This window comes from Pseudorasbora parva, chromosome 25 (assembly GCF_024679245.1).
Source record: "Pseudorasbora parva isolate DD20220531a chromosome 25, ASM2467924v1, whole genome shotgun sequence".
In the NCBI taxonomy this organism is placed as follows: Eukaryota; Metazoa; Chordata; class Actinopteri; order Cypriniformes; family Gobionidae; genus Pseudorasbora; species Pseudorasbora parva.
The window spans coordinates 15,391,431-15,414,660 of NC_090196.1; the positions used below are offsets into that span (position 1 = coordinate 15,391,431).

At 35.7% G+C, this 23,230-nt stretch overlaps 1 protein-coding gene across 1 annotated transcript; it reads left to right on the forward strand.

Annotated features, from left to right (window-relative positions):
• Nucleotides 1-11,914: 11,914 nt before the first annotated feature.
• Nucleotides 11,915-22,474, forward strand: anxa2a (annexin A2a). The gene is made up of 13 exons (XM_067435695.1): nucleotides 11,915-11,997; nucleotides 12,885-12,945; nucleotides 13,771-13,861; nucleotides 14,595-14,689; nucleotides 14,826-14,939; nucleotides 18,149-18,239; nucleotides 18,317-18,396; nucleotides 18,531-18,590; nucleotides 18,691-18,784; nucleotides 18,872-18,967; nucleotides 19,549-19,607; nucleotides 19,775-19,897; nucleotides 21,814-22,474. The coding sequence occupies exons 2-13, from the start codon at nucleotides 12,895-12,897 to the stop codon at nucleotides 21,871-21,873; spliced, it is 1,014 nt and encodes a 337-aa protein (XP_067291796.1). The 5' UTR covers nucleotides 11,915-11,997; nucleotides 12,885-12,894; the 3' UTR covers nucleotides 21,874-22,474.
• Nucleotides 22,475-23,230: the final 756 nt, after the last annotated feature.

Sequence of the window (23,230 nt, forward strand, 5' to 3'; positions counted from 1 at the left end):
TGAGGCTTTTAAAAACTCCCAGCCTGGTTCATTACTCAAAACCGCAATCATGGGTAAGACTGCCGACCTGACTGCTGTCCAGAAGGCCATCATTGACACCCTCAAGCGAGAGGGTAAGACACAAAGAAATTTCTGAACGAATAGGCTGTTCCCAGAGTGCTGTATCAAGGCACCTCAGTGGGAAGTCTGTGGGAAGGAAAAAGTGTGGCAAAAAACGCTGCACAAACGAGAAGAGGTGACCGGACCCTGAGAAAGATTGTGGAGAAGGACCGATTCCAGACCTTGGGGGACCTGCGGAAGCAGTGGACTGAGTCTGGAGTAGAAACATCCAGAGCCACCATGCACAGGCGTGTGCAGGAAATGGGCTACAGGTACCGCATTCCCCAGGTCAAGCCACATTTGAACCAGAAACAGCGGCAAAAGCGCCTGACCTGGGCTACAGAGGAGCAGCACTGGACTGTTGCTCAAATTTTGCATGTCATTCGGAAATCAAGGTGCCCGAGTCTGGAGGGAGACTGGACTTCAGGCATTTTGGCATTTCCTTCTCCCCAGTGTCAAGTACCCACAGTCAGTGATGGTCTGGGGTGCCATGTAAGCTGCTGGTGTTGGTCCACTGTGTTTTATCAAGGGCAGGGTCAATGCAGCTAGCTATCAGGAGATTTTGGAGCACTTCATGCTTCCATCTGCTGAAAAGCTTTATGGAGATGAAGATTTCATTTTCCAGCACGACCTGGCACCTGCTCACAGTGCCAAAACCACTGGTAAATTGTTTACTGACCACTGTATTACTGTGCTCAATTGGCCTGCCAACTCTCCTGAGAGTTGAGAGACGCAAGACCCAACACTCTGGATGAGCTTAAGGCCGCTATCGAAGCATCCTGGGCCTCCATAACACCTCAGCAGTGCCACAGGCCGATCGCCTCCATGCCACGCCGCATTGAAGCAGTCATTTCTGCAAAAGGATTCCCGACCAAGTATTGAGTGCATAACTGAACATAATTATTTGAAGGTTGACTTTTTTTGTATTAAAAACACTTTTCTTTTATTGGTCGGATGAAATATGCAAATTATTTGAGATAGGAATTTGGGGTTTTCATGAGCTGTATGCCAAAATCATCAGTATTAAAACAATAAAAGACCTGAAATATTTCAGTTGGTGTGCAATAAATCTAAAATATATGAAATTTTAATTTTTATCATTACATTATGGAAAATGAACTTTTATCACAATATGCTAATTTTTTTTAGAAGGACCTGTACATAGAGGGTATGTGGCTTATTTAAGGGAAAAAAATTGTCCAGATACAGTTTTACAGGTCCATTTACAACTTACAAATTGTCCCTAGGATGTAATGCTCTGTTTTTGCCTTATTTGGAAGGGTCATGAATATTAACGTTGAGCTCTGCTCTGATTGACTTATTTCAGCAGCTCACAGCTGTTCAGTGAAGCGGCTCGTGACTGTCCTGACAGAACACAGACCGACTGAATGAAACTAAGCAAAACATTTCAAATGGAGATTGACAAAATGCTGCTTGCTTGTTTATTTGGTGTTTTCAGATCATTCGTGTGAGAGAAAGAGCTCGTTTTCGTGCGGTTGCCAGATTTCAGTAATTAAATCCCCCAAACAGAGCTTTTCTGTGAAAAAAAACCTGTATACTCTCCGGTTTTTACCTAAACATGTCTAATCTGGCAACCATATGCACACGAGCTCTCTCTCGCGCATGGACGATCTGAAAACACCAAACAAGTAAGCTGCATTTTTTATCAATCTCCATTTGAGATATTCTGCTTAAAGTGTCATTCAGTCTACATTTTAGACTTGTCTTTTTTCGTCAACGATATTGCATGTTTATATAACGTTAGTCACAATGTAGGCTACGCAGTGACTGTGGTGTAGCCTAATCTGAATCTAAAACGGTGTAGTCGTTTTAACTTATATGGTGGAAAAGGTGACGTTTGCTAGAAGGATCGAGTGAACGATCTAAGCAAAGTATCTACGGTTGTATTTTGTAATATAAAATAATATTACCCTTTGTCATTAGACACATTATTTAGTTTTGTAGGGTACTTGGTGTTTCCTATTGTTACTGTACTAGCATCTTGCGTTATCTAGACAATCCTGTCTCTCTAAGAAACTTAATCAGAAATTGTTTAAACAGTCAATAAGTGGATAAATCGCTACTTACTGCTTGCAGGAATATACAGTGCCTTGCGAAAATATTCGGCCCCCTTGAACTTTGCGACCTTTTGCCACATTTCAGGCTTCAAACAATGATATGAAATTGTAATCTTTTGTGAAGAAACAACAGTGGGACACAACCATGAAGTGGAACGAAATGTATTGGATATTTCAAACTTTTTTAACAAATCAAAAACTGAAAAATTGTGCGTGCAAAATTATTCTGCCCCTTTACTTTCAGTGCAGCAAACTCTCTCCAGAAGTTCTGTGAGGCTCTCTGAATGATCCAATGTTGACCTAATGATGATAAATACAATCCACCTGTGTGTAATCAAGTCTCCGTATAAATGCACCTGCACTGTGATAGTCTCAGAGGTCCGTTTAAAGCGCAGAGAGCATCATGAAGAACAAGGAACACACCAGGCAGGTCCGAGATACTGTTGTGGAGAAGTTTAAAGCTGGATTTGGATACAAAAAGATTTCCCAAGCTTTAAACATCCCAAGGAGCACTGTGCAAGTGATAATATTAAAATTGAAGGAGAATCAGACCACTGCAAATCTACCAAGACCTGGCCGTCTCCCTCTAAACTTTCAGCTCATACAAGGAGAAGACTGATCAGAGATGCAGCCAAGAGGCCCATGATCACTTTGGATGAATTGCAGAGATCTACAGCTGAGGTGGGAGACTCTGTCCAAAGGACAACAATCAGTCGTATACTGCACAAATCTGGCCTTTCTGAAAGAGTGGCAAGAAGAAAAAATTGTTGTTTAAAGTTTGCCACAAGCCACCTGGGAGACACACCAAACATGTGGAAGAAGGTTCTCTGGTCAGATGAAACCAAAATTGAACTTTTTGGCAACAATGCAAAACGTTATGTTTGGCGTAAAAGCAACATAGCTCATCACCCTGAACACACCATCCCCACTGTCAAACATGATGGTGGCAGCATCATGGTTTGGGCCTGCTTTTCTTCAGCAGGGACAGGGAAGATGGTTAAAATTGATGGGGAAGATGGATGGAGCCAAATACAGGACCATTCTGGAAGAAAACCTGATGGAGTCTGCAAAAGACCTGAGACTGGGACGGAGATTTGTCTTCCAACAAGACAATGACCCAAAACATAAAGCAAAATCTACAATGGGATGGTTCAAAAATAAACATATCCAGGTGTTAGAATGGCCAAGTCAATGTCCAGACCTGAATCCAATCGAGAATCTGTGGGAAGAACTGAAAACTGCTGTTCACAAACGCTCTCCATCCAACCTCATTGAGCTCGAGCTGTTCTGCAAGGAGGAATGGGCAAAAATTTCAGTCTCTCGATGTGCAAAACTGATAGAGACATACCCCAAGCGACTTACAGCTGTAATCGCAGCAAAAGGTGGCGCTACAAAGTATTAACTTAAGGGGGCCGAATAATTTTGCACGCCCAATTTTTAAGTTTTTGATTTGTTAAAAAAGTTTGAAATATCCAATAAATTCCGTTCCACTTCATGATTGTGTCCCACTTGTTGTTGATTCTTCACAAAAAATTACGGTTTCATATCATTATGTTTGAAGCCTTAAATGTGGCAAAACGTCGCTAAGTTCAAGGGGGCCGGATATTTTTGCAAGGCACTGTAGTTGCCCCTTTCTTCAGTTTAAGACGCTGAGCGAAGCTTGCTTGAAATGGGCTGAACAAACGAACGGTTGTGGTATCGGATTATAAACATCAACCATGACTGTTAACATTTTTTTTATCTGTGGGAAGAGTAGAATTCAAGTCCTCAGGTCTCCTGAACAGCCTGGAACATGAAGTGTGTCCATGCGAGCAGCTTGTTTACCTGATGATGATACTCCATTTCTGCCTGACAATGAACATGTTTGGACAGATGCAAATGTTGGGGGCGTGCATATAAATGATCCCCAACGCTTGCGTCACGGTTGGGTTTATGTTGAGAAGCACTTTTTTTTTTTCTGTGGAGTTTTGGATTCACGAGATTTACATAAGAAGTGGGAGGCAATGATGTTTGAGACTCACTGTATGTGATGTCCATGTACTGGACTCTTATTATTTCGCAATGACAAGGTTAATTCAATTTTTCATTCTAGGGCACCTTTAAAGACCCATTAACCTTAAAATGAATAATGACTGTTCAGGAAATGGATTTAGCTAAATGCTAATGTTTGCATGCTATTGCTTAAAAGCCACAATGAAATCAAAATTGATCATTCTTGTTTGTGCACATTACATGAAATTCATGTTCCCTCCCATTTCATACTGGCTTTAAGAATTAAAAGAATTTACATATAAATGTTGAGAACACATGACCATCTCAATGTTACAGTTTTTGTGTTCCTTTGTAATCCCACTTGAGTTTGTTGAATACATTAATCATGGGTTTTGTCAAATAGTTTTTTTTCTGCAGGCAAAAATAATCCAATACGACTGTTGTATCGACCAGTAAAACGCCATTGTTCTGCCAAAATTCATTGTTTTGTGACTTGTGGGCAAGTAACAAAGAAAAAATACTTTGTTCATTTACATAAAGGTAGGGTAGGTAGGAATGATCTACACTTTTGTCCAAATTTGTTTAAACTTTCTTTATATGTCAATACATAATTAAAATGTAAATACTCTGAAAAAGAGAGGATAAAAATTGAGTGACTCTAAGACTTTTTAATCTGCAATAAACACCGCTCATTATGTTTGTTCGGGCCGAAACAAGTGATTGGCTTGGGTGACTGTCACTCTCTCTCGCTACCATGGCAACCAGCTACAGGTTCTGCCCACATGAGCGCACCCCTAGGAAGAACAAAAGCATTCAAAATGCACGGTGCCGGGTTTTGCAGTCAGCAAAGGCAAACAATGCAAAAAAAAAAAAAGGAAGACAGTAGGCCTACATGTAAAGGCAATGCGCAAAAAGTCTTTGCATAAACAAAGAAATCAAACGCAAGTAAATATCAGCGTGGCGTACCAACGATTGAGAACTGAGGGACCTCAAGGGGCTGAAAAACGACTCATTGCTGGCTGTATTTCTGCTGGACAGGTAATCTTTCATTTTGATTATACATTTTTTTGGTTTGTTTTCATGAAGCATGTATCACTAGCACATGTAGCTGCCTAATATAGCATAACATTACTTAGCATAAAGTTACAATTTTATACACTTAGCCATTAGTAGAGATGATAAATACTCAATATGCTTAGTTCAAGTTGATCGCTGTCGTGTTGAATTGCGCAAAATTTAACTTTAGATAACAAAATGCATGTGTAAAAGCCAGTACACTGCATCCACCAACTTTTTTTTAGAACTAAGTTAGCTTTAGCTACTACTAATCAACTCAACAATGCTTTCATCATGGAAATTCTTACATGCAAAACACTGTATATGTTATGAATCTTACACGAAATTCATCTTTATTACAATATAACTGATGTTATGCCTTATAAATATAACTAGCTCGTTACTGAATTAAACAAAAATATATTTTAAACTTTACCAGTATCGGTATTCTAGCTTGATAGTGAGTACTAAAAAACCTCTTATTTGTTTATATTCATACTGATAAAGTTAGATGTTTTATTACATGTGATTCTGACATGATGTGACTACATGCACACCGCTCGTCTCAGGTAAATAAAGCGTCTTCCAGCTGAGCGGCCGGTGAGGCGCGTTCATGTGTTTTGGGGGCGTAGCTTTGGAAAGAGCCCAGAAGGAAGAAGGTGGAGTGAATGGAAATAATGAGCTGTCTTTAAATCAGTCGTGAGAGGTCTACAGAAACTCAAATTGTATACTTTCTTTTTTAGAGTACTTACATTTTAATTATGTATTGATATATAAAGAACGTTTAAACGTTAAAGTTTTTTAACCAATTCTTACCTACCCTACCTTTAAGTAGAAATTTGGGTATCTATACTTTACTGGAGTAACTCATTTTCAGCCGCATTTTTACATTTTCATGCAATTATCTGTACTTTGTTTTCATTCCAGCTTGTCACTGTTCAAAAAAAAAAAAACTATAATGATTTCATTTTCCAATAACCATATATGCGGCTGAAACAGGTAGCAATTTAATTTAATTTTCAACATAATTTTCCTCCTGGGACACAGTAATAGACTTTTGTCCACTGTAGTGGGCATTATATTTTAGTGAGTTTCTGTGACATCACACACGTCACAGCTTTGAGTCAGGATGTCCTTCATAGAGCAGATTCAGGGCTTTGCACAGATACCAAATGTTTGGAGGTTTCACCAGGACAACAACAACTTCTTGGACGTTAAAAATGGCTGACATTAATGTTAAGCACTCTTATGGAAATATGATAATATTTTGTATAATTATAATTTAAATCTGATTCATTTTCTAATTGTTTGTTATAATTCAACATCTCAGGAAAATGTTATGGGGTTTCTAATCAAAATATGACTTTGTGACAAAACAGGGCATTGATTTCATAAATGTCCACTGTAGAGGACACCAGGACTTAAATCATGTTTATCGGGCATTTTGGAGACACAAACAGTAAATACGGAAATAAATTACATATCAATATTCCTATGAAATATTACATATTATTATGAAAATGTTGCCAATCATTACTACCCTTATTACACAGAACACAATAATTTGCAAATTAGATGAAGTGTATCGATACATTGTATTGAATGGGAAAATCCAAGTATGGCTACCCATATATTGCATAAAGTAAGATGGTATGTCAAAGCATTCAGTTATATCTTTTATAAAAAAGCTCAGAATCATCTTTAAAAAAAAGTTTTGAAAAAAATCCTGACACTTAAAAATGTATTCGTAAATTAAAAATAAATCCCATTGTTTTTGCCTATACATGCAATTTCATTTCATTAAAAAAACTACAGAGGACATTTAACATATGAATACAATATAATTTTTCAAAAAAATGTGTCCATTCGTTTCTTATGCTCCTAACAATCTAATGACATGAAAAAATACAAAATTCGAAAAACTTTTTTTTTCTGGGTTCAAGGTGCACTATAAGGTGCCCTTGTTGTGCGGCCTAAGCTTTTGTCCTTAATAGCATTTTGTTTTTACACTTCACTTAATCTTTTTAAACCCTAGACACCTTTGCTTGTGGGTCATAAAACACTATTATTAGTGACCGCACGCTATATATCTAATAAAAATGTCCTTTTTCATTTTGAACACAACAATTTTGAGCGAGTATGATGCTCCAATTAGCTTAAACTTCATTTGCGATCATTAAACTAAGCGTTTCTGCGATGTCATCATCTGCTCTCACCTTGCTGGTAGGTGTGTTTAAAATAATCATATCATCTACACAGTTGTTGAGCAAACGTGAATCATAAATTAATGTGCTTTTGCCCAGGGTATAATATTATGAACTGACACAAGACCCACTAGAGCAAGCGCTCAGCTGTTTGGATTGTCACCATGCTCTGACCTTTGGGTCAAAAAGGGTGTTTTAGTATTTGTGTAGCTCTGAACACATCCATGTGCCTTGTTTCATGTCTAATTTTTATATTTTAGTATTATTGATTTATTTATTATATTTTTATATATAGTATTTATGTAATATTGAATTATTTTATGCTTCATATTTAAAAACATTGAAGCCTACTCGCTTTAACTGTCTGAACAATAAAACGAAGACATTTATATAAAAAGATGTACACAACTGTGAGATATTATTTTGTGTTCCACTTCCACCTAGAGTTATAAACCTTTTCAATGTTTGTAAGTACTGAAAACCTAGATTAGGTGCACGCGCAGCATGGGGTCAGAAAAACGATGCAATCTACTGTTGTCATAGTAAAATAGCGCTAATGTAAAGCTAGTCTGCTAAGTCTGTAGCATGCCACAGGTCACAATTATTAGCCAGATATTGAACTTCACCTAACTATTAAATCAGTCTACAGTTTACAGAAAACATTGTGTTTACTTGCCATGGCTTAACCGTTGTTGTCACAATGTTGGCGCTAGTCTGTGGCTAACTACCACCACTTTTCCCTTTTCATGGCTTAGTCACTGAATTTCAGAGCACCAGGTAATGGAACATTAGCTTAAGTTCACTACAGAGGGCAAGTATTTATAAGGCACATATAAAACACAGACAATGACTAGAAATGTACAAATTTATATTGTTTGTGCAAGATTAAATGAATAAATAAAGTACAATTACAATGAAATAATACAAATAAATACAAACAAATGAATGACTTCTCAATCCCTTATGAGTTTCTTCGCTAAGTGTTATTTTCAGCTCTGTTGGTATTTAAATATATTTTTTTCTATTTATATTGTAATTATACGGTTTATAGCTTAAATTATTCTCCTACTTTGAGCCTCTACAAACACGAGCCCCTTTGACCGTAGCATTGTCCCAGTCTGACTGTTTAATAGCTTGCTGTTTGTTAGCTTTTGTAAATGTAAAAAAAAAAAAAAAAAAAAAAAAAAAAAAAAAAAAATTTAAACGGATGAGATCCTACAGGAATCCTGAAAAACTTGACTCCCCAACTGTAACTTTTCACAGTTCACCAAGTAGCCATTTTTTTCTTGACGAGAAATTCTCTGGTTAACAGAGAAATATGACGTGCCCGATGCGCACTGCAAATTTTCCTGTGATGTTAACTATTATTTATATGCTATTTATAGAATTGATTAATATTTTGAATTTGCTTCTATTTTGGTATTTTCATTTTAGTCAAGTTTTAGGGTCCGTTTATACAACACTTTTTTTAAAACTAAAAATATGAGTTTTTTTTTTTATGCGTTTAGCCATTCATTTACACGATGCGTTTTGGAGGCCTGAAAATGCAAACTTTTGAAAATGGGTTTTGAAGCGCTCTGTATAAATTACAAAAATGTGAATTTGTGAAAATGCCGACATCATGTGCATTGATATTATGTGTTCAGTCTAAAGTCGTGTAAAGTTTTTCTTTACGAAGTAACATCACCATTGTTTCTCAGTTCTAGTAATTATTGTACTTAAGCTTAAACTTATTTCAGTTAGCTGAAAGCAAACTGTGTGATTGTGATCTATAAATCTATTTTAAATATTTATTTCAATTTCTGAAAATGTAATCCCCCTGTGCTGTAAATGAAGTTATGTTGTATATATGTCTATGTGGTGTTTTTAATATGATTTAAGACAAACCATGTGCAAATTCATAAGCCAACATTGCTGAGTATTTTGCATTGCAGTTTCTTACAGCACAAAGTACTTTTAAACCAACCACGACAACATGTGGGCAGATTTTAGCATATCATTAACAATTCTCTGAATATATATATATATATATATATATATATATATATATATATATATATATATATATATATATATATATAAATACACACACACACACACACAGAGAGAGAGAGAGAGACTAACCTAAAGGATTATTAGGAACACCTGTTCAATTTCTCATTAATGCAATTATCTAATCGACCAATCACATGGTAGTTGCTTCAATGCATTTACGGGTGTGGTCCTGGTCAAGACAATCTCCTGAACTCCAAACTGAATGTCAGAATGGGAAATGGGCCAGAATGGGCTATTTTAAGGGTGGCATGGTTGTTGGTGCCAGATGGGCCGGTCTGAGTATTTCACCATTTCCACAAACCAAGGGTTTACAAAGAATGGTGTGAAAAGGGAAAAAGATCCAGTATGCAGCAGTCCTGTGGGCGAAAATGCCTTGTTGATACTAGAGGTCAGAGGAGAATGGGCCGACTGATTCAAGCTGATAGAAGAGCAACTTTTACTGAAATACCCACTCGTTACAACCGGGGTATGCAGCAAAGCATTTGTGAAGCCAAAACATGCACAACCTTGAGGCAGATGGGCTACAACAGCAGAAGCCCCCACCGGTTACCACTCATCTCCACTACAAATAGGAAAAAGAGGCTACAGTTTGTCCAATTAGTCTTGATTTCTGTTAAAACATTCAGATGGTAGAGTCAGAATTTGGCATAAACAGAATGAGAACATGGATCCATCATGCTTTGTTACCACTGTGCAGGCTGCTGGTGGTGGTGTAACGGTGTGGGGGATTTTTTTGGGGGTACACTTTAGGCCTCTTAAGGTGGGCGTATACGGTGTGATTTTTGCTGTCGTACGAACTTGCAGACGATTTTTTTCTCTCATGAGAAATCACGTGGATGCTCGTATGGTCGTGGCACGCACCATGTGAGAGGAAATGCGAAACGAGCCGACCATGTTAGGAGCACCTCCCGACCTTACGATAATTTTTAAGCATGTTTAAAAAATTCGGGGAGTCGGTGCGATTTTCACCACCGTATGTCTGTCTGCTATTGCCAAATCATGCACAACCACATCATATAGGCTAGATCTATGAGTATTATTAGGCTATATAGCTCAGTGGCTGCAACAATATACACACTCACAAATGTCTATAACTCCAAAACTAAATTAGATATTTTCACTAAAATTGACACACAAATCTATGGTCTCACTCCAAGGACACAAAAAAAATTGGTATGATTATGCCTCTTGGTGGCGCTATAAGTAAACTTTGACACTACACAACTCAATGTATTAAAATGGGGTTTCAAAATTTTTGCTTAAAAATTGTCTCCAATGTCTATACTCATTTTTGCAGTTGGTCTGCTGCTAGCTTCTTTGTTTGCTTTTGTTGCGCTTGGCCTCGGTAATGTCTGCTCGCAGCTATATGTATTATTATTATTAATGTATATAATTATGTATATCATGATGTTATGATGAACTATATGCCTTTCTCCACTGATGTTCAAAGTGTTTCTAATGGTGGTGCTTTAAGCGGTTGTCATCAAAGCACAATCACTGGAGATGTCCTAGAGTTGTATGCACCTCTGGATGGTGCTGTGAACTTTGACACGTCGCAGTTTGGCTTTCAGCTATATTTGGGACTTCCACAACAGATACAGAGCAGCTATAGCTGTTATCTCCAACCAGTTTGATGATGGAAAAAAAGGCAGAAAGACATGTTGTTGATGATGTGCGTGAAAACAGTCTTCACGCAATGTTTTTATTTGAGCGAGTGACGCGAAAAACGAATGTTCGCTTTGCTTTTGGTGTACACACCATAAGGATGCTGTTTTTAGAAGGCAGCAAACTCTGAGATGACAAACAGTATTGTTTTTGTAACATTAGCAACACATTATTAATCGTTTAATTACGTAGTCAAGCAAAAGGCTAATCATATTAATTTACCATGATGTGTCCGACGTTGTAAAGAGCCGAGTGGATCTCTGAACTGGTGTGAGTGAGTGGAGACGGGGCTCATTTGCATATTCATGAATCTGTGTATACTACATTAATCAAGGGTGTAGTTACTTTCAAGCTATTTTAAGTTTATTTTTTTCCACAGGAAAAACGTTTAGATATGTAATTTTTGTGATCAAAGATGAGTTTTAAGGAATAAAATTATTGACCACAGGGGGACTACATTTTTAATAGTTTTAGTTGGCAACGCTTGTCACCAAAGACAAAGAATGTCATGTTTGAAATTACATAAATGTGACATTTTGAGTATATCCCTTTAAGACTCTAAGACTTTGAAGTCACCACTTAACAATGGCAAATCCTTAATTTTTATTCAGATAAGAAACCACAAGCCACAGTTTCCTATTTCCTTTCACACTCTAAGAGGTTCTCTTTAGACCGTGATATGTTAGACAGAGTGAGAGGGGCGTGTCATAGAGGGGTGGAGCCCACCTTCATTTGAGGACAAGACCTCGAGACTCCTGTACCGCCTCTGGTATTTAACCACCACACCCATCTCACAGTCCATAGCTGGGATTGTTCTGCACAGCATCTGAGATCTGTTGATCACTAAAGTAAGTACACATCTTGTTTCTTTAGTACTTCTGTTCTCATTAAGGCACTTTTTTAAATAAAATAAACACTAAAGGTGTTAGGTTAAAAGTACAATATATGTTAAGCTAAACTTTCTTTTTCTTTTAACATTAGCATCTTGGCATGCACTTAAACCGATTTCTCCAAATTAAAAAGACTCAACAGGCTACATACAGCCTTGTGTTAAAACTAACCATTGTGAGACATGACTGTGAAATGGATAGATCTGCCTCACTTGCTTTAAAGAATTTTCCCATCATGCAGTGTCATGGGTGTGTCTGTTTGCTTAGCTTTTACCAGATGCTGGTTTTTAAAATGACTGTTTACTGCTTCTGTTGTTGTCTAATTACATAGCAACTACTGCACATCAACTATAACTTGTTGCCATATTTTATTTACATTTTTTTACAGAATGTTTGTCAAGCATTTGGGGGGTTTTAGCATTACAGATAATACTAAAAGTTAATCATTTAAAAAGAGGTTAATAGTAAAAAGGCAGAAATCAAACGTGAATTGACTATTCTTTACGTATCTGTTCCTTCTTAGAGTCTGTTTTCTTGATTATGTGTTTTGTGTTAGAAAAGTGTGTTTTATGACTCATGGTTCACTTTGGAAGGATGAGATGACTAAGTTTTTCTAAACACAAGATGGGGCCATGAAGTGCTGTTCTCCCTGAGAACGAACATGCCCTCTGTGCTATTCAGCATTACATAACTCTCTAAAGCATGTGACAGGACACTCAGAGTGCCGAGACTGCTCTCTGTGCACTTATTGTTGCAGAAAACCAATGTAAATCAGTTTGTCATTCAATTTACAGCACATAAAGCAAAATATCATGGAAATTAATAGGTGTGGCTACTCTCCACAGGAAGTCCAGGATGGCTTTGGTTTCTGAGTTCTTAGGGCAGCTGACTCTCCAGATAGGTGGTGTAAGTTAATACAAGCTTTTTTATTCCATTTTATATGAAAACTGGTTTCCGAAACAAGAAAAACAAGGTTCCACAGTTTTCCCCCATTAATATAAATATTTGTAATATATATATATATATATATATATATATATATATATATATATATATATATATATATATATATATATATATATATATAATAAACTATGCAAATTAAACAGAATTTATAAGTATATTAAAATATATAGTAATTAAAAAAGTTTTTTTTTAAATATATGTATATATAAATAATTTAGAGAAAATAAAGCTAGCTAGTAAAATGATTATTATATATTACATTTCACATAGTGATAATTACAGAAATGAAACAACTTTTAACAAATATTTAATATAAATTATTATTATTAAAAAATATATTAAAACTACATCAAAACTAATTATATATATATATATATATATATATATATATATATATATATATATATATATATATATATCTGTAGAAAAAAAACTTTTATCAAGTAAATTCATTAAAAAAATAATTACAAATATGATGTTACAACACAAATTGTTGAAAACAATTGTGTTAAAACTACAAATCAAAATTATAATATATAAATCCATATACAAATCTATATAAAAATTATAAGTAAACTGTATCAAAACATACATATACACACATTATATATACACACATTATATATATATATATATATATATATATATATATATATATATATATATATATATATATATATATATATATATATATATATATATACACATACACATACACATACAAGTGTGTGCACTATGTACTTATATCACATTGTTCCACCCTAGGGGGAGCCCACGTACCCTACTGTGGTACCAGCTCCTAACTTTGATCCAGATAAGGATGCTGTCAGGATTGAGACCGCTATCAAAACTAAAGGTAAGAGAGCTGAGCCACTGCCCTCTACTGGAACATGATGTTGTCATGTGAAGGGGGACAGATCCATTTGTTCAAGCCTGTAATTTGATGATGGTGAGCCATTAAACAAACAATAGATTTTCAAGGTTGGTTGTGGGCTTTGACCCGCCCCTTTTTCTTTGTGTGCTGAGCCTGTGCCCATAATGAAGTAAAAATTAGCTACAACGGGCAGCAGTGGTAGAAGTGAGTCATCATCCTGTCTGGAGGCGAATGAACCGCATGTGGAACATTTTCAGGCCAACGCCTGATTGCAGCAACCAGATTCCTCCCATTCAATGGCTTTGAATTCTATTCCACTTTATAAACTTTCTACTAATATTCTTGTATGATTATTCTTCTAAGATTTTTCAAGATGTAATATCTTTAACCATACATTCCAAAAAATATATATCCGAAATATTAAGTCAACATAATTTCTAAACATTTAATTTAAGGTTGAAAGAAAGAAAGCAAGAAAGAAAGATTATATTGTTTAAATGAATCTCTTTGAGTAGGTGATCACATTTAAATAAATGTAAAAGTTAACACTTTTTTATATTTATATCAATATAACATGAAAATTATTATATTGAATATATTTGATTTTGTCCAACATTTTTAAATCACTATACAAGAAAGGGTTGTTTTACATGATATTTTTATATGGAAAAGTTCACTTTAAATTAAAAAATAAATATAACATTATTTGTCTTAGGGGTGGATGAGCAAACCATAATTGATGTTCTCACCAAACGGACATATGACCAACGGCGAGAAATAGCCTTTGCATATGAAAGGAGAGCCAAGAAGGTCAGTATATATATATATATATATATATATATATATATATATATATATATATATATATATATATATAAAATGTAGTTCTGTGTTTATGTAACCTTTCCATGTTTTGTAATAATGCTCATTCCTCACACTTCCTCAGGATATGATCTCAGCCCTGAAGGGGGCGCTGTCTGGCTCACTGGAAACAGTCATCCTGGGCCTCATGAAGAGCACAGCCCAGTATGATGCCTCTGAAATCAAAGCCTCCATTAAGGTGAACATTGAAGATGACCTATAATGCAATTTTTACATTTTCAGTTTTCTTTAGTGTGTAATATTGCTATTTGTACCGAGCCAAAATTGACATGGAGAAGGAAGAAAATATGAAATGAGAGGAAAAATTCGTAATGGTTTTGCATTCTCTCGCAAATGTTTTGCGGTCCCCAAGAAACTTTGAGTTCGCTCACAAATGTCTGTGTTCCCCAAAAACTTTACATTTAGTCTCAAAAGTGCTGCGTTCCCTCAAGAAACCACAAAATGTTTTGTGAAGGAGAGAACGCAAAAGCTTTGAAATGTGTTTAATCCTCCCATATCATATTTTTTCATCACCATATCATTTTAGGGGCTCTAAATGTTTGAGTCTACAAATTTACAAAACACAAAGTCAATCCAAAGGAGTTGTTCTCTAAATAAAGCTGCAATTTTAAAAAATAAAGCCAGAATTGTGAGATGCATATATATATTATGAGTTTATATCTTGCAATTTTGCGTTTTTCTTTTTCACAATTACGAGTTTAAAGAGCATATTGCAGGTTAGAGACTCCAGTGAGTCAGTGTACAGAAAAATAACATAGGACCTAGATTTTCTTTAAAATATACTTGTAAATACGCTAATAAGGCTTTTTGAGTCCTTTTTGTGTGAACATTTTACTTCCGCGTCTAAAAATGCCCAAACTGGAGGTGACATAACGAGAGGGAGTGCTGTGAATTTCAATGATAGGAAAACAATGGATCGCAATGACAGTTTGGACGCTGATGAAATTATAAATGTTTATTAATACTCATATGGCAGACCACAGCCATACAATTATGACACACAATAAGGGACAGGCCAGGATTAGACAGAACAACGATTAGAGGAAATTAATTGTTGTGTGAGGAGAAACCGTGGAAAGCAGAGCAGGTGAGAGAGCAGTTAGCTCATGACATTATACGCTAACACTGTGCTCAGATTACAATACTTTACAGATAATTATCATGTATCAGGCAATCGCAAAGCTGGTATTGGTCATCTAGGAGTATAGATACAATAACAGAAATTAATAATAAGTTTTGACCATCTGGCATAAGTCACAGTTGTTAATATCCGTCCACACTAAACGTTAAAGCTGGGCGTACATTACATAGTGTGGTTTTTGCTGTCATACGAGCTCGCAGATAATTTTTTGTCTCTCGCATGGACATCGTGGGAAATACGAGATGAGCCGAGCATGTTTCTCGCACCTCCCGATCTCACAATATTTATTAAACATGAAAAATCATAAAAAATGTGGGAGTCGGCTCGATTTTCACCAGCGTATGGCTGTCCCCTATTGTTTATTGCACAACCATGTCACATAGGCTAGATCTATGAGTATTATTATGCTATAGCTCAGTGGCTGCAACCATACAGCGTGCCTTTTTCACACACACGCGCACACAAATATTTTTTTTCTATCTGAAGCAATTGCAGCAACATTGAGTCTCTGTTTAACGCGAAAGCTCGTATCTATTGTATACGCCCGGCGCCCGCCTTAGTTACGGCGATGATAATCCGCCGTGTAAAGTAAACACACACCACCGCATGTCAAAGCAGATACAGAAGTGAAGTCCCGTCTCTTCACCTGCACAAAACGCCACCATGCAGCTTTTCTAACTTTTTTTTTAGGAAACCTGTGGACTCGATGTCCTGACAGGCTAGACACATAATAATTTTCCTTGACAATGATAAATTGAAATAAAAAACTACCGAAAATACACTGATTTCTACTGAATACCAAACTATTCTGCACTGAGCCATATATATATATGTCTTTAAAAAAAATCCTGCATTACCTTTTCATATTGCATTTTCATACAAGGATTATATTCATCTCGGAAAAAAATTTAACCGGCAATGTGCTCTTCAAATCTCTCAATTCTGCCTTTTTTCTCGCAAATACGATTTTATATATCGCAATTTTGCCTTTTTTCTCGTAATTGCAAGTTTAAATCTCGCAATTTTGCCATTATAATTTGCAATTACGAGTTTATATCACAATTTTGCGTTTTTTTTCTTGCAATTACAATTTACATCTCACAATTTTCCCTTTTTTCTTGCAATTGTGAGTTTGCTTTGCAATTCTGACTTTATAACTCGCAATTACAAGTTTATATTTTGCTATTTTTACTTTATAACTCGCTTATTGTGCCTTTTATCTTGTAATTACGAGTTTTAATCTCAATTCTGACTTTTTTCTCCCAATTATTAGTTTATGTTTTGCAATTCTGACTTTATAACTCGCAATTACAAGTTTATGTTTAGCAATTTTGCGTTTTTTCTCATAATTCTAAGTTTATATCTCGCAATTCTGACTTTATAACTCGCAATTACAAATTTATATTTTGCAATTTTGCCTTTTTTTCTTGTAATTACGATTTTACATCTTGCAATTTTGCCTTTTTTCTCACAATTATGAGTTTATATTTAGCAATTTTGCCTTTTTTGTCTTATAATTCCACGTTTATATCTCGCAATTACGAATTTATATTTTGCAATTCTGACTTTTTTTTCCACAATTACGAGTCTCAATTCTGACTTTTCTTTGTGCATATCCAGTTTATATCTCGCAATTTTGCTCATAGAGAACACAAATGTTTTGTAAAGGAGATAATGAAAAAGCTTTGAAATATATTTTATCCTCCCCGCTCATATTTTTTCCATCACCATGTCCTTTTAGTGGCTCCAAATGTTTCTGCAAATTTACAAAGCAAAAATTCACTCCAAAAGGAGTTGTTCTCTTTATCAGTGCACACCGTTTCTGAACTGCCTGAAACGCTTTGATTGTAGTCTTGCGTTTTCTTTCGGGAACGAACACATCACAATATTCCTCATTTAATAATTCCTGCTTAAGGTATCCGTGAAAAAAAGGGCATGGCCTGGTTGAGTAGTGTGTAAAGTTTTTTCCCCCAAAAATGCTCAAAGCAGTTGACCAATCACAACACACTGATCCAGCGGACTAATCAGAGCACACAGTACTTTTCAGTTAAAAAAAAAGAGAGTTACTGACAGACTGGGAAGAGATACAACAATGTCACATGTGAAAAATTGTTTTTTTGAACATTCAAGAATAAAAATCTATTTAGTCGACCTAAAATACTTTTTAAAAGGGTATAATATCGCCTCTTTAAAGAAATGGGAGTGAAATCTACATAGTCATGGTTCTATTTGTGTGTTTTTTTTAGGGTCTTGGAACAGATGAAGAGTCTCTGATTGAGATCGTCTGCTCTCGAAGCAGTGCCGAGCTCATTGATATTAAGAAAGTCTACAAGGAATGTGAGTATGGGAGTATTTAAGTGCACTTATTATTAGGAGCATGTGGTTGTGATATAAACCTGCGTGCCTTATTGCAGTTTTCAAGAAGGACCTGGAGAAGGATGTGGCAGGAGATACTTCAGGAGACTTTGCCAAACTTCTACTGGCTCTGGTTCAGGTGGGGTCAACTTTTCTCATGTGCTTTAAATAGTATGTAGAACCATTTAAAAGTCTGAATTAAGATCCTGAAGATTTGTTTAACATATAATTTGTCATTTAACATGATGGACACATGGCCCCATCGCACATCAGACCAAGAGGGATGAACCCAGCTCCGTCATTGACTACCAGAAAATCGATGAAGATGCACGAGTAAGTTCTATATATAAACATGTTATATTTATATAATATTTATTCATACACTATTTATTTACATTTATTGTAATTGTCACTATATTTATATTCTGTGCAGGCTCTGTATGAGGCTGGAGTCAAACGGAAAGGCACTGATGTGAAGTGCTGGATCTCCATCATGTCTGAGAGAAGCGTTCCTCATCTCCAGAAAGGTTCAAGAGCCTTTTAAAACTCTTTTTGCATCTCATAAGATAGTAGAATACATATAGTTAATGCGAATGTTGTGTTTCCATTTACAGTGTTTGACAGATACAAGAGCTACAGCCCATATGACATGCAGGAAAGCATCCGCAAAGAGGTGAAAGGAGATCTGGAGAAGTCCTTCCTTACCTTGGGTGAGACTTTGCATTGAAGGCTCCATGAAGCTCAGTTTTCCTTCCAGTATGTCCTGTTGAAACAGGAAATTAGGGCGGGATAGGGTTAAGTGCTCATCTGTTTTTTTTTTTTTTTTATATATATATATATCTAATCGCTAAATTTCAGCCACTTGCTTTTATAAATTAAGGTTAGAACAGGAAATAAAGTAAGAGCACTAGTGAAACCAAAGAAAAACAGCAAAAACATGATTAGCTACTTGCTAATGCTAGTCAAATGGAGGTGGTAATTTATACTTTTAGACGAGGGACATTTTCATTCTTAATCATCAATATTTTTGGTCCAGTTTGCAGGAAGAAAAATTGAATTTTAAATGTCTAAAATATACCAGTACATGTTAAATTTGTCAACCTTTATCTGTACTTTAGCATATGCATAAGCGTTCCAAAAGTTTGGGGTCGGTAATTTTTTTAAATGGCCTTAAAACGTCACAAAAGTCTTTAGAAAAGGCTTCAAGTCAAATCCAAGTAGTTTTTTATGAGCCAGAAAGCTACTATTAACCCAGCAGCTGAATCTAATTTCCACATCTTCTCTTCCTCAGTTCAGTGCTTTGAAAACAAACAGCTGTATTTCGCCAACAGACTGCAAGAGGCCATGAAGGTAAAATACGTTTCATCTACCAACACTTTTTTTATACTTTCATGGACTTGGAAGAAAGTATTACAAAGTTCATCTGTAATGCATCTGTGGATGTTTCAGATGTCTTGCAGTAGAATTGCATCAGGCGGTGCGCTACTCTTTTAATCTTACGTATTTGTGTCTTTTAGAGCAAAGGAGCGAATGAAAAGGTGCTGACTCGGATCATAGTGTCCCGATGCGAGGTGGACCTCAAGAAGATCAGACAAGAGTTCAAGACCCACCACGGGAAGTCTCTGTACCAGACCATTGCTGTACGTTCCTGTAATATTGTTTTATAACTATTGTATACCAAGGTGGAAAACTATGGAAGCTTGCAGGTTATCGTGACTTTATATCTCACAATTCTGAGAAATAAAGTTGCAAATCTAAAAAATAAAGCCAGAATTTTGAGATACAAACTTGAAAATAAAGCCAGAATTGTGAGATACAAACTCCCAATTAAGGGGTTATATCATAATTTTGACTTTTTGCTCCCCTCACACAATTATGAGTGAATATTTTGCAATTTTGACTTTCTTGCAATTATGGGTTTATATCTCCCAATTCTGACTTTTTTCTCGCAACTACTCGTTTATAGCCTGGCTCTGCCCTCATACGTACTTCCGCTCAATTTTCATTTTCCTTCAATACTATATCTGGGACTGCAGTGTATTCTTAGGTTTTCTCCGAACAAATTTGTACCGGTACAATCAGCGAACAGAGGGAGTCGCTGAGAACGATGATGTTGATGTCGTGCGCTAGTTTGAGTTGTAGTTCAGTAATGGTGGCGGAGAAAGATGCGAACGAAGAAACCATTCATACCGTTGTGGCACCGCTGCCGAATATCCTGAAGTTAAAGCCGGAGCAATAACAATCATTGCTGAGGTTTGTTGGTGGCCCTCCTCCCCAACAGGGTGAATTCGGGAAAAGTTTGTTTTTCTAGCTCGCTCCATAGTGGTAAAGGAGTTGCTGAAGCCCTATTCTGATGGTAATTTTTCCCGTTGGGTTCGGAAGTATTGCCATCATTTAATTTACAGGGGCTAGTCAGTTATTTGATTGCCGTCCATTTCCCACCACCCACATAAAAATCACCGGCCAAATAACTACTGCTTTTGACAAACACCAAGGTTGTGTGGTGGTTACATAGCTGTCCGAATCCACATCTCTGAGTTTTCAAGAATATATCACTTCACAATTCACTCTATATCTTTTTACACCACTGCAGAACACCGTACGGTGGCATTTTGCTGTTATTTGGATGCTTTTCTAGACTCTGGATTTCTTTAAAATGCTGGCAAGTATTTACAAAAGCAATATATTTCATCACCGCTCAAAGAAATTAAAATAAAAGCACGTAAACATTTGAATTGGGCCGTTATTTACGGCAGCATTTATTCTTATCATACTAAGCATATATTTTTTTTACAGTATACAATCATGTCACGGACCACGTGATCAGCGCGTTTCCGATCACAAAACTCTCCCGTCCACCATGAATAATGTTAGGTTTTATCCTATGGTTTTATCACTGAGGCCTGCACATTTATTTTGACGGATTTGTGTGAAACAGGCGAATGGCGCATGACATACGTCACGAGCAAATGTTAGCGATTTGTTATGGCAGATCCAGTGTGGCTCAGGGCACATCCAATAGTTTTAAACCTCTACAGAGTACCCGCCTTCGCGGAAATAAACACTTGTCAATGAAGAGCGGCCAGACTCTATGTACAAATGCAATGTACGAGTCTGGTAAGACCAGGCTAACTTGTTTATATCTCGCAATGCAATTACGAGTTTATATCTCGCAATTCTGACTTTTTTCTCACAATTACAAGTTTATATCCCACCATTCTGACTTTTTTTTCACAACTGCGAGTTTAAATCTCACAATTCTGACTTTAAAAATCACAATTGTATCTATTGTTGATAGATGAATTGTGACTTCATATCTTGCAAAAATGACTTTATAACTTGCAATCGTGAGTTTACGGTTGCGAGAAAAAAAGTCAGAATAGCGAGATGTGAACTTGCAATAGCAAGAAAAAAAGTCAGAATTGTAAGATAAAAAGTCGCAATTACCTTTTGTTTCTGTGGCGGAAACAAGCTTCCATAGAAAACCGATCCTTTAGGATCAGATATTGAGAAGCCTCTAAATATGGATTGCTTTTTATCTGTTTAATGTTCTTAGGAGCACACAAAGGGAGACTACCAGAAGGCCCTGCTGAGCCTGTGCGGTGGAGACGATTAAGTCAACAGTCCCGACAGAGTCTGAGAAAGACTATGAGAAGGACTTGAGCTCTGTGCAGGTCCAGACATAGATCTCCTGTCCTGGACTTGACTATAGTCCCTTCCCTGCTGCAGCTTTAGAGACAGGCATCCAGTAAACACACACTCGCTTAGACTGGGGAAAAACATGTGTTTTCCATTAAGAAGGATTGCAACATGAACTACACTCTTAAAAACAAAGGCTCCAAAAAGGAGTTTTTTTCCGCCCAGATAAGAACGATTTTTGGTTCCTCAAAGTACCTTTCATTGAACTGTTCCTTAAAGAACCATTATTTTTCTTATTATGAAGAACATTTTAATAATCTAAGGAACCTTTTTCCAATATGAAGAATGTTTTGTGCAATGGAAAGGTTCCAGGGACAATAAAAGTTCTTCAAGGAACCATCAATGCTAATCAAGAATCTTTGTTTTTAAGAGTGCATGCAAGATCTAAATGTGCCATTTAGCCACAGCAAAGTCAATAAGCAATTACATGAACTGAGAGTGGCACATTTAGATTTTGCACAAAATATTCTCTTGTACTTTTCAACCCTTTTTTCTATAATAAAAAAAATAAATAAAACCAGAAATTCCTGTTTCATTTTTATTATATATATATATATATATATATATATATATATATATATATATATATATATATATATATATATATATATATATTTATTTATTTATTTATTTTACTATGTATATATACAATGACTTTTAAAGGGCCTTAAGTTTTCAAAAAAAGATGCATTTATTTATTGAATGTTTACAAAAGGGGTACTAGGGGATCAGTTGCAAATTTTATATTAAAAACAATAAGAAAATCAATTTAAAAGATGCTTTTTACTATTATTGTGAAAAAACGATACAAATAAATGTTATTCATTATTTCTTTATTTGTTCTAAAATTATTTTAAATAATTTATTAACTGAATTTTTTGCCTTAAGTGCTTTAAACAATTAAAGAATATATTGTCTTTATATTATAATACACTATATATATATATATATATATATATATATATATATATATATATATATATATATATATATATATATATATATATATATATATATATATATATATATATATATATATATATATATATATATATTGCTTTGTTTTCTCATTTTTGTTAATTATATTGCAGCCTTTGTATTTTGGGAAAGAGGTCCTTCGCAAAGGAATCACCATATTTTGAGCGTATTTTGCATCAAGAAGTTGGTAAACCCCCGCCTTATATACCCACATTTTTGGGCCTTTTGTAAGTTGTAAATCAGCTGCAAGAAGTGTGTTGCATTTATTATGTATTTCCACTAGAGAGCGACAGAGC